At 38.4% G+C, this 13,052-nt stretch overlaps 1 protein-coding gene across 5 annotated transcripts in view; it reads right to left on the bottom strand.

The window, feature by feature from the left end:
* The window catches only part of LOC129782574 (chromodomain-helicase-DNA-binding protein 1-like), a 72,723-nt gene that overhangs the window by 45,561 nt on the left and 14,110 nt on the right, over nucleotides 1–13,052 (bottom strand). For 4 of the 5 annotated variants that reach the window (XR_008745132.1, XM_055792951.1, XM_055792948.1 and 1 more), the window contains exons 3-7: nucleotides 6,957–7,158; nucleotides 4,762–4,863; nucleotides 3,354–3,421; nucleotides 1,048–1,197; nucleotides 516–769 (exon numbers count right to left, since the gene is read on the bottom strand). Coding sequence is in view for 4 of the 5 variants with exons in the window: in XM_055792951.1 (XP_055648926.1) it covers nucleotides 516–769; nucleotides 1,048–1,197; nucleotides 3,354–3,421; nucleotides 4,762–4,863; nucleotides 6,957–7,158 (776 nt within the window). In the remaining variant the exon portion in view is untranslated. The remainder of the gene's footprint in view (nucleotides 1–515; nucleotides 770–1,047; nucleotides 1,198–3,353; nucleotides 3,422–4,761; nucleotides 4,864–6,956; nucleotides 7,159–13,052) is intronic. The other variant, XM_055792950.1, reaches the window with a different exon arrangement.

The following is a 13,052-nucleotide window of genomic DNA, read 5'->3' as shown; positions in this document are numbered from 1 at the left end:
TTTTAGACATGCACATGCAAGCACGCCACTGAAATTTTAGATTCCACCATCCATTGCATTGTATTGGGACTATTTGTACAGGAATAACTGAAATCACAGTCTCAGTGGTTCAAGCCTTCCCAACATCATCCTTCAGCATTCAGGCTACTGGTTAGCTGTCCTATCCAGTCCACTTTTTCTCCATCCCCCTGTATAGAGTTTATATCTATCAGGTATCAATAAAATCTACAAATAGTGATGTAACAGTATGGCATGCATTTATGCAATATGGAACTATATTCCATTTCATTTTTTCTTTTTGCATTAATTAGTTACTTAAATTCTTCTATGTTTTACTTTATAAGGCTTAGAAAAGAAACATCCTTATGGGTATGAAAAACAAAATAAGATTACTCTCTGGTATTTTTAAACTTATTCTTTACAAACATCATGGGTTACCTACAGCTGAGAACAATTGCTGTTTACATTGCACCACAATGCACTGCAGAATCTTAAGAACACTGATAAAAAAATACCTCCTTTTCGGCCAATTCGACTATCCATAAACTTCTCTATAGTTTCAAATTCATCTTCTTCAGGCTGTGGGACATCTTCTCCACAAACTTCCAACAAATCATCAGAATCTGTCTTGGTTTCTTCAGCTTCTTTATAACTAACATTGACTGTTGCCTGGCGGCGAGATCCTCTCTTGTCATAGTCGTCATCATCCGATGAATCAAGCTGCCTCTTTTTCTGTCCTGCAATCTTTTTGCTGCTTTTTGGCTCAATTCTTGAAGACAGTAAGATAAACACAACAGTAGGGTTTCAATATGGACATCTACAAGCCTTCTGTATATTTCTGAATACATATATTTCATGACCGCTCAATTATACCACTTTCCGTTGGAGCAGACAGGAAAGAGGCATGATAACATTTTTTGTAGCTTAAAAAAAAAGTCTTCAAGTTCTGTAATAAATATTAATGTTTTCATTTGCTTGTATAGTAGTACAATACTTGATTATGAATTAGAAATAGTACCAGAGTATCTAAAATGCAAGACTTCTTACCTGCTTGGAGGTTTCCGGCTTTTGACCTTGTTTTTTGGCTCATAGTCAGATTCACTATCTTCACAACTGCTTTTCTCTCTAGCTTCCTCTGATTCAGAATCAGAACCAGTTCCTGATACTGACCCTGACCCAGACATTTGCCAGTCTTCACTGTACATATTGAGAGACAAAACAGTAACTCACATTAGATTTTTTGGGGTTTTTGTTGTCTTGTTTTTAAATCAGATATTCACCACAGGTTTGCTGCTTTAATTTCAATATTCTTTACAGAAATAGAAATGTTCTAATAGTCATTTCAGCTAGAAGGACAGAAACTTATCATGAACGGATAACAGGTAAAAATACCCAATGGCTTCAAAGGGAGCTGAATTAAGTTTTCTGTTATCAAGAGGTAGATGTAAAAAACCAATCAAACCAAAAATCTGGATTTCTGTATAAATTACAGCTTTAATAACTGAGTTAATTTGACATCAAAGTCCTTAACAAGACTTTAGCTGGAAAGATACATATTTACTGGAACTTAGCTATGCTCAAGTCATAAAACCCCTTAACACTGTATTTTGCAGAATCAAAAATTCTCTAATAGAGAATTAACTTCAGCACAGGAACCAAAAATAATGCAGAATCAGATTTGAGAAACACACAATGACTTGAACCATGGCAATCTGAGAGGCATCGACTCTCAAAAGCCCCCACTGAGCTTCCAAATCAGTGCTTCACACCCATACAAGACACTATATGAGTAAACCACTTGTGACTCCCAGTGACAGTATCTCTGTGCTCCTGCTTAGCTGAGATCTACTTTGCAACAGGAAATATGTACCTACTGATCAACTGTATCTTACCTCAGACTCTGTACAGAGAAATGTAATAATAGCTTGGGTGAGGGAGGGTGATGGTGTGAGAAAAGTCTGGTATGCATTCTTGAAAGGTTGCTAAATATACTACCATCTATTATCAGGTTTAGGAGTCTTTGATCAAGATGCTCAAACAGTACTAATGGCCTTCAAAGGTGGAAGACCTTTTCATTAAATTTCAGATCAGGAAGCCTAAGAATCAGTACTTTGATACTTCTTTCACTTAAATATGCATTGGTCCTAGAAGTTGTTTTCATTGTGGTCAATACATCTGTATGTCTTGGAAATACTATAGTATTACCTGTATCCTTCAAAGATTTTTTTTCTGCAAGCAGTAAATTAAAGAACACACAAACAACAACCCCCCTCCAAAATAAAAACAAAAAACCACCCACCCCAAACCAACCAACTTCCCCACCTTATGCAAATCCACAACCTATATTTAATTGGAGATATAGACAACATATAAAACACCATACTCTAGGGCTTGGATCCTGTACTAAGTTATATATAGAGAAATCTGATCTGCATGTCAGATAACAACTGCAAACATACTTGTTCAAAATAGGTATAAATCAAAATTGAAGCACTGGATATATGAGGTTATTTGGTTACTAGTTTCTAAACTTAACTTTATCTTTCCTGTAACAGAGTATGTTATTAGATGTAATCACATTCTTAAGTAAGAGAAGACTGTGAATAACTATTCATTTGCATAGCAAGCTTGTTTTGATCCCTCTCCCTTCTTTTAGATATTATATTGGCAGCCCTGAATATTGAGATGATTCAAATAACTGGAGAAAAGGAATGAGAGTGATTCAATTTCTATACACTGTTCATAACACACACACCCCAACAAAACAAAACATCCACAAAACCTCAAACAAAAACACAAATGACACCCCCCCTCCAAGTCTCTAACCAAAGAGAAGGTACAACATTTTTCACACTTTTTGATCTACAGCTTAAAACTACCTCAGTTTCAACTTAGCTTTATTGAATAGCCAAGACAGTTTATTGCTGTCAAACCTGTAATAATTTTTGGGGGGTTGCCTCTAAAGTGTTTAAAAATTTGGCATGAACTATGGGATTCCAACTTAAATTTTATCTGAGACCACTTACTTAAGTAGTTTCCTATTTCTTCAATAATTTTCATGGAGGACTTGGAGCTCAAAAATATTATTGCCACAAATAAGACTACTTTAAAAATAAAAAGTGCTGATGAATGTTTTTCAATAACACTGTAGGTAATACAGTCTCTTTTGCTTAGAAATGAATAGTGATATATATGTTCCTTTGAGAGCATTTATTTTAAAATATTCCAAAACGTTAATCAAAACTGAGAATCACAAGATTATGTATTTCAAGTGCAGAGAAGTGAAGCCAATGTAATTATAAGCATTATGCTGCCATAACAAAAAATTATATTATTTACGAAAAACATCTTACTCTCTATGTTTTTTCTTCTTGGTATCACTGGAAGAGTCATCTGCAGAATCTTCACTGCTTGATGAATCCTGCAGATGAAAAAAATATATATGATTCATTACCACAAAGAGAACGAAGTATTTTTAGTATCAAAAAGATAATTCAGCTCCCACTTTCAAACTGAAATCATATTCTTCATGTCTTATCCTCTTCATCCTCCTCAGTGTACCCACTGATATTGAATAAGATCAGGATTGCTATTGATTTTGTATTTCTCCATCTATGAATATACCATGTCAGCAGAACTCTAGAAAACACTACAAAAACCCCTGTCTTACAATATAATCATTGTGCCTACATATAGTCAGTTTAGACTGCTGCAAGTTAATAAATCAAGATGAAGGTCCTGTCAAAAGCCTGATAAAATCTCCTGCCCTTTGAGAGCTCTCTCTCACCTTTTATATCCTCTCTCATTTAAACACCACTAAGAAAATTTTGAGAATAGCATGTATGTTTCTTCTCTCTCCACTCCTAAACAACAACAACAAAATATCTATAAACTCTACTATTTCCCTAAAATCAATCTCATAGAGATTAAATTTAGATCATTTTTATCCTGGAAAAAAAGTCTTCAGGAAAAGAGTACTTAGCAACAGCTATAAATCAATATTTTAACTATATATGATTAACTCCTTTGCTTAGTTTTAATGATGAACAGCTAAATCTGACAAAAAAGACACACAGAGTAATGATTAAAGACTTATGATCACAATGCCTTTTTTTTTGGGGGGGGGGGGGGGGAGGTTGGGTTTTTTTATAATGAAAGAACTATGAAAGGCTGCTTTTAAATAAATTCTAATTCACAGCCAGTGTCCTTAAAAGATATTCCTACTGCACAAAGCCAAATTTTGTTTAGCCTATGGTTTAGGTTTTAAAATTCTCTAAAACTGAAGTATGGCTCTTAAAATACAAGAATTCTTTTATAACTCTTACAAAAGCTGCAAAAATCTAACTTTCTATTCCATATAATGTTTTTGAAAACTGCAGCAGCTACCTTTATATAGAAACAATAGTGGAAAAGTCTAGTATTTTTAACTGTCTTTATAGAACTCAAAAGGCAGAAAAACAGTGAAAGTTAATGCTACGTGACTTGAAAATTTTGTTCATACAGAACAGAACATCCAGCTAAAAATATCAATCTAAACTATCATTTTGGCACAACTCACCTGAAAACATGCAACTAAATATCCCCCCCCCATGTTTCCTTACAAACATATCAGCTGTTTGAAAATTGCTTTTATAAGACTAAAAATCAGACTTTATAAATATATACACACTTAGAACTTGGCTCTACGTAATTTTATTTTAACATATGGGGTAATGAGACATGCTTGTTTACATTTTATTTACTAACTTATATGTTATTCACCTCTTCTGAACCACTGTCTGATGAGGCTGCCTTCTGCTGTTGTTGCTTCTTGAGCAATGCTGATCTCTGCACAGCAAGTATACTTGGACTGGACTTCCAAAACTGAATTGGAATTCAGATACAAGAGTCATTTAAACCTACTGAAACTTTAAAGTTTACCACATACTTACTTTTCTTAAGATGAGCACCATCACTATTAAGATGGATCTCAATTTTATTAATAATGAAAAACTCACTATAAAATACTGCATGCATTAATAATACCAAATATCATTTTAAAGTAGTGAGACTTCTGCAGAAAGGAATGTTATATAAGAATTGCCAGCACAATTTTTACAGTAAGTATAACAATAGTTGTGTAGGCCTCTGTATTAAGATAACTTTTTTTAAAAAAAAAAAGTAAATTTTTAAACTAATCTAAATAAGTCCTTTCAGGCCACTTAGTTGATATATATTTTTGCTTCATATAGGAATACTTAAGTACATAGAATATCTCAAGTTGGAAGGGACCCATAAGGATCAAGCCCAACTCCCTGCTCCTTGCAGGACTACCTAAAACTAAACCATATGACTAAGAGCATCATCCAGACGCTCCTTGAACTCTGACAGGCTTGGTGCCATGACCACTTCCCTGGGGAGCCTGTGCCAATGACTGACCACCCTCTCAGTGAAGGACCTTTTCCCAAGGTCTAATATGAACTCCCCCTGATGCAGCTTCATTCCATTTCCTTGTGTCCTGTTGCTGGTCACTAGAGATCAGCACCTCCCCTTCTGCTGCCCCCTTGAAGTTGTAGACTGCGATGAGGTTACCTCTCAGCATTCTCTTCAAGCTGAACAAGCCAAGTGACCTCAGCCACTCCTCACATAAGTCTTGCCCTCAAGACCTTTCAGCATCTTGGTCGCCCTCCTCTGGACACACTCTAATAGTTTTATGTCTTATATTGAGGCTCCCAAAACTACATACAGTACTCGAGGTGGGGCTGCACCAGTGTGGTGCAGAGTGGGACAATCGCCTCCCTTGCCCAGCTAGCTATGCTGTGCTTGATGCACCCCAGGACATGGCTGGCCCTTTTGGCTGCCAGGGCACACTGTTGACTCATACTCAACTTGCCATTAACCCAACTCCCCCAGATCACTTTCCACAGGGCTGCTCCTCAGCCTCTCATCCCCCCAGTTTATATGTATAACCAAGATTACTCCATCCCAGGTGGAGAATCCAGCGCTTGCTCTTGTTAAATTTCATACAGTTGGTGATTGCCCAGCTCTCTAGTCTATCCAAATCTCTCTGTAAGGCCTCTCTACCCTTGAGGGAGTCCACAGCTCCTCCTAGTTTAGTATCATCGGCAAACTTCCTTAATGTACATTCGATTCCTACATCCAGATCATTTATAAAAACACTGAAGAGAACTAGCCCTAATAATGAGCCCTGGGGAACCCCACTGGTGACTGGCCACCAGCTGGATGTAACCTCATTTACTAGAACTCTTTGAGCCTGACTTGTCAGCCATTTGCTCACACAACATATTATGGACTTGTCTAGCCGTGTGCTGGACGTTTTGTCCTGAAGGATACTGTGAGAGACAGTATCAAAAACATCAACAACAACAACAACACACCCCCCCAAAAAAAAAAAAAAAAAAAAAGAATTCTTAAATTCTTAACAGCCTTTGAATCTTACAGTAGGAAATATTTTATTACCTTTCATATATATCATATATCATCCAAATTAAGGCCATATTACACAGAGAAACAGAGAGTTCAGGTAAATTTCATCCATTCCATTTAAGAGATTTCTAAACATCACTTTTTTCCTATACAGAAGAGAAGCTGTATCTAAGCCTGAAATTGTTGTACAATCATTTATAGATATGAAGAAACTAAGCATTAGAGAAACAACTTTAAAAAAAAATTAGAAATAACATTATGTGTGGCTTTGTCTTCAAAAATATGCAATAAGTTAATAGACACTTCTGTGTGATAAAATTTAGGTAATTACCTAACTATAGGTATTTACAGAGCTGAGAAAAGAGCCCAATGTTTGTTATGAGATAGAAGCATATGCATTCACTAATGCAATCAAGTTAAAATTCTAAGTAAAAATTATGGAGGGTTTGTTTGTTTAAATTAAAACTGCTCTTGTAAATACTCTGCAGGTGTTTTTTCCCCATAAAGGGTTAATTTATGTTTTGTTTTACCTTGGATCCATCAACTTTTGGTGGTGGTTTAGCTTGAACTTGTTTCTTCTCTCTAGATGTGTCAGACTCTGATTGACTGCCTGACTCTGAACCAGACTCAGAGTCACTGCTACCTGATTGACTGCTACTTCCATCACTACTGCTTCCAGAACTTGAACCAGATCCAGAAGCTGATGCTGACCCAGAATCATCATCTGATTGGCTGCAATTAGAAGTTAACAGAATATTACACAATGGCTAAGTAAATAGGATTTTTTAAAAAGTCACATTAAAAAGACTTTAGTTTCACCTATAAATCAATTGTTAGGCTAGCCCAGACACATGGATAGCATACAAATGAATGCATTGAATTAAATAAATCAGGAATGAAAATTCAGAGTTTAATCAGATACTTTTCACTAAACCTCAAAATGGGGGGCGGGGGGGGGAGGGGGCAAGAGAGGGGCAAAGGAGAGAGGGAGGTGAGAATATTAATCATTAATGTAGAGGAGTCAAACAAGGGTATTTCTCGCCCACCCAAACCCTTACTTAGCTCTATCAAACCCCACACATTTTTGTGCATATACACACACACACACAATTGTTTTAAGTCTTTTTAGATCAGCAGCATGTGTCCCCTCCAATCTTTTTTTTGAGCATGCATTTCTTCAAAGCATGTATAAACTCCATTTTGTTGTCCTAGGTTTACTTAAGAATACGGGGAAAAAAGTATCTTTAAGGAAGTACTTGATTTGGACCAGCTATATACAAAATACCACCACTTGATTAAATAAAGCATTTATAAAAGTAACTGGAAAACCAGAAGCGTGCTGTCACACAATATAAATCCATGAAGACCATCTTATACTGTTAAAATAACAGCAGTAAAATTCCCCACATAGACAAACTCTGAATTTGTCACTGATTATATGACTTGGCACAAGTCATATAATCAGTAACCTTAGCATATTCTTGAGCCATTGGATTATTCCACCTGTACATTCATTTCACACTAGATTTAACGTATTCAAATAGAATAATATTTAAAGTTAAACATTTATTCCATGACTATTCTAAAACATAGAAACATTTGGTTTTCTAAAACAATTTTACAAAGGAACAGAGTTAAAACTTTAATCAAATTTATCATTAGATTAAATACTACCATACTTTAGAGATATCATGAGGGAAAATAGTGGAATTACAACACCACACAAGCAAAATAATTTTAAATTAAGTACACTTGAGTTGCAAGCATTTAAAAAGAAACAAACCCCCAGTAAAGATAATACCAAAATCCAAAACAATAAAACCCCAAAAACTAATCAGTCTAAACCAGGGGTCCTCAAACTACAGCCCGCGGGCCGGATACAGCCCCCCAGGGTCCTCAATCCGGCCCCCGGTATTTACAGAACCCCCCCGCCGGGGGTTGGGGGGGGAGGGACGGACGGACGGGGGTGGGGGGTGGGGGTGGGGACCAAGCAGCCACAGGTGACCTTCTGCCACTTCATCCGAGCACCGGCCCCCTGTTTAAAAAGTTTGAGGACCCCTGGTCTAAACCTATCACTGCCAGCAAAAGTCATCTGGCTGTGAAACAGCAAGGGTGGGGACAGAAGCAGCGGTGGCAGCTGTGGTAGGTTGATCATCATCTGCACTAGAGCACACTTAATTGACAACATTTAAAGCCACAAAACAGAAACACTACTCTCCCTGTTGCTAACACCAATTAAATTGTATTAGTGAGAAAATTAAAAAAAAAAAAAAAAGCTATTCACAAACTGATTCTTGTAGACAGCACCTCAACCAACTGTCTGCATCTGTTGACTTTGAAAGAAAGAAACAAACCATGTAAAAGCTTCCTTATTTTGAAGTTGGGGATATGAAGAAATATGACTGCTGGGTTTACTTACACTTACTGAGGAGCAACAAGGCTGCTTCCAAACTTTCCATTCCTTTCATCAAGGGCCTACTTCAGGCATGATGCTATAACACTAGCATATTAACCTGACTTGAAAAATAAAAGCAAGGCACCCACTGTAGAATATGACTGGAGTTTAAACTAGTTACCAGAAATTAAGGGCAACATCCACTACAATTCACCAAAGATGTTTTAAATACAATAGTATTATTGTACACAACTGTTACCTTACCTTTAGTGTTGGGTAAAATTAGAGCGTTATAAAACAATAGTATTTCTCAGTATAGCACAGTGCCCTAGGTAAATGTCACAGGGACTGTGGAAGATGGTACATGAAGAGAAGAAAACTCAGCAAGGAGAAACCTTGAGACAAAAGTAAATACCTGCCAGACAAGTCCCTGTGACAAAATACCACAAAAAAATACCTAAATCCTACATTTAGATAAATAAGCAAAAATCATGTCAGTAATATTCACAGTTGATGAGAAATTTTAACAGTTTAATGTTTTTCAACGTAGGAAGTAAGTGGCAAGTTCAAAAACAAAAGGATTGTGAGATAGAAAGAAAAAAAGTCTAATAAATATTGCAAGTATTTGCTCAGGAGCTAGATGCAAAGAACTCAACTAATTCAAAATAATTTTCTTTATGAAGTGATCAACTAGCTATCATCTATACTCTTCATTAAGTAATACCAATCCATCAACAGATGTGGATCATACAATATTCAGTGTTCAGACAAAATACATAGAGGTAAGGACCTTTGCAATGCTACCTCTTAACAATGGCTGCCTGGGAATGGATCTTACAGTGGTCTTAACAAGATCAGCAAAATAAGACCTATCTCATCATCCCTGCTTCTCACAATAAATTGACCCAATTTGGACATGAGGAGGGTAATATGACCAGACTGCATATCAACTAATAGTAACACCTGAAAAAAGAATAAAAGTTTCAAAATCAGTATTCAACTGATTTATTAGTAAATGCAAGATTATAATACAAATCTGTAGCTAGAAGCAAGAGGGATGGGGAGATGAAGAAAGGAAAATACAAGAAACAAGAAAAAAAAATAATCAAGTAATAAGGCTCACCACAATTGTTTCAGGGCTACCCTAATGAAACACTCTACGAGAAAGAATGCAGGATTACTACTGTAGACTAACAGCTAATTTATACTTCAGCATGCAAACAGGGATTGAGAGGATGCTGCAGTTTGCACAGCAGTTCATGTGAGAAGGTCCATGCACTCTGTTTGTAGGCCCACAGCCCAGGGAAGTATTCTAGGTCTCTGCCAGGATAGTGGGCACTTGCCTCAGAGTTAAAACCAGTGTTTCTACAGAGAAAGCCCCTGAGATGTCTGACGCTTCCACCCAGATGGAACTCATAAGGAAGGAGATTTCAGTACAGACGACAGGTTGCAACAAGTGCCCAGACCCATCCCCTGGAGAAAAGGTAAGTACCTGCAAAAGATGTGCACAGGTTGATGATCTGTTGCATCAGGTAGCTGAGTTGCAGGAAACAGTTAAAAGTCTGTGCAGTATTAAGAGGGGCCAAGATAGATAGGTGGTTTCAGAACCATGCTCCTGTAGCAGACACCACAGAGAATGAGGCACCTTGGACCCTGGTGACCCATAAAAACAGGACTCCACTTCAGTCTCTACCCTCCAGCATCACAACCAAAAACAGATATGAAACTTTAACAGCTATAGACATCCACAAGCAAGGTCTGCAAGGAGAAACTGTACCAGCAGCACACAGCTGATACCACAAAAAGAAACGATGAGTGCTTGTAGTGGGTGTAAAGATAAAGGATATCAGTTGTTTAGTGTAACTTAGCATTAGTAGCTAGATGTGCTGAAGCCTTAGGCCGCAAGCTGTGAACTTTCACCTAGATATGCTGAACTTTTACCTAGTTAACTAAAAGAAGACCCCAGCACCAGTTCGAGCTGGAAGATAAGGAAGCAAGGAAAGCCAATACACTTGTCAGCAGAAGCTGCAACCTTAGAGATAAGAAATGGCCCGTCTAGAGACAATGATGGGACCCAATGAGGAATGGGAAGACCCCAGACCCTAATATTACTACTGGTCAGAACTGTCATGAGAGGGGTGGGGAATTTAGATTGTAAAGGTATAATTGCCCAGGGATTTCTTTGTTCAGGGTCCCTCTGCAGAGGCACCCAGCTTGAACTGTTTCTACTGGTGCACCACTCAAATTATCTTATTGGACTGAAACTCTGCTATTGGATACCTAGGGTGGAGAAACTTCCTTAACAGTGGGTGACCCTCTGCTAAGGGACACTGAGGTGCCCATCTGCCAGCCTGACAGGTAGTCACAAGAGGTATGATGCCTTTCAGGAGCTAAGGCCAAAGATGTTGCCGAGAGGATACCACAACCTGTCAAGAGCACAGACTACTATACATTGCTACTCTTTCACATGGCCATGAATAACACCACAAGCCAGAATCTGGGCAGATTCAAGGAAGACTACAAAGCCCTGGGGGTGCAAGTGAAAAGTATTGGTGCCCAAGTTACCTTTTCTTCCATTTTATCAGTTAGAAGAAACGGTGCAGCCAGAAATAGATGTATAATGTAAATCAACTTCTGGCTTTGTGGCTGATGCAGTCATGAGGGTTTTGGCTGTTTTGGCTTTTATGACAATGGGATATTTGATGACTATAGCCTGTTAGGGAGGGATGGGATCCACCTGTCTAGAAGAGGGAAGGGAATCTTTGGCAGCAAGCTGGCCAGCTTGGTGAGACAGGCTTTAAACTGAAGGATTCAGGGGGCAGGATCTTAAGTGGCAATGCTCACACCATTGCAACCCAACTGGGGAATAAGCCAGGCCAACTAGAGAAGCAACAAATATTCTTTAGCTGCCTCCCAAGATGAGTACTACCAGAAGGCCACCCACCCCAAGTTCATGTATACCAGCCTGGGGAACAAACAGGAGGAACTGGAGCTGTTCCACGTCCAGTCAGAAAGTTATGATATCATAGGAATAACTGAAACATGGTGGGAAAACTTGCATGACTGAAGGATCACGATGGATAGCTATAGGCTGTTTTATAAAGACAGGCAGGGAAGAAAAGGAGTTGTGCTCTACATTAAGAACCTTGAATGTATAGAAGTCAACTACAGTGACTGTGGAAGCCCTATCAAATGCCTCTGGGTCAGGATCAGAGGGGTCATCTCCAAGGGGGATCTTACAGTAGGCGTCTGCTACCGACCTCCAAACCAAGACAATAAAGCCAACAAAGCAATATTTGGGTCACTTAAGCAAGCTTCGGGTCAACAGAACGTGGTTCTTATGGATGACTTGAACTACAGAGACATTTGTTGGAAGAACAATACAGCAGCTCACACATCATCCATCAAGTTCCTGAAATGCGTAGAGGACTGCATCCTCATACAAAGGATGACCAAGAATGAGGCACTGCTGGACTTGCTACTCAAACCAAGAAAAACTGCTTTTGTAATATCTCAGTTAGTGATAGCCTTGGCTACAGTGATCACAATATTGTGGAGTCTGGGATCCTGATGAGCACGCTGTAGGTTAGTACTAAGGCAAAGGTTTTAGATTTTAGAAGAGCAAAACTTCAGCTCACTCAGAGCTCAGTTGGGAGGGATTCTGTGGGAAGCTTCCATGGAGGATAAAGGAGCTAGCAAGTGCAGGGAGTTTTTCAAGAATGCTCTCCTGGAAGCACAAAAACAGTTAATTCCCTTTAAAGGTAAGGGAAGTAGGCAGAGCAAGAGACCACCTCGGCTTAACTGCAAGCTTCTGAGTCTGCTCAAAACCATGAGAAGTGTGCCAGAGATGGAAAAGCAGACGAATACCCATTGAGAACTACAAGGCCACTGTCAGGGTGTGCAGAGATGCAGTTTGAAAAGCAAAAGCTCAGCTCAAATTGAAATTGGCCAGAGATGTCAAAAACTACAAGAAAGAATTCTTCAGGTATGTAAACAACAGGCAGAAACATAAGGAAAATATTGGCCCACTGTTAAACAGCAGAGGTGAATTAGTCACCAACAACGCTGAAAAGGCAGAGGTTCTCAACACTTTCTTCACCTCTGTCTTTACCAGTACTGTTGGACCACAGGCCTTGGGAACAAAAATCCAGGTTGATGCAAACACAAAACATAGACCCACCGTCAGTGAAGGAAGAGTTGGTATGTGAACTATTACAGGAGCTTGACCCCT

This window comes from Falco peregrinus, chromosome W (assembly GCF_023634155.1).
Source record: "Falco peregrinus isolate bFalPer1 chromosome W, bFalPer1.pri, whole genome shotgun sequence".
Lineage (NCBI taxonomy): Eukaryota > Metazoa > Chordata > Aves > Falconiformes > Falconidae > Falco > Falco peregrinus.
The sequence above is the reverse complement of the archived record's forward strand: the minus strand, read 5'-3'. Positions and strand labels throughout refer to the sequence as shown.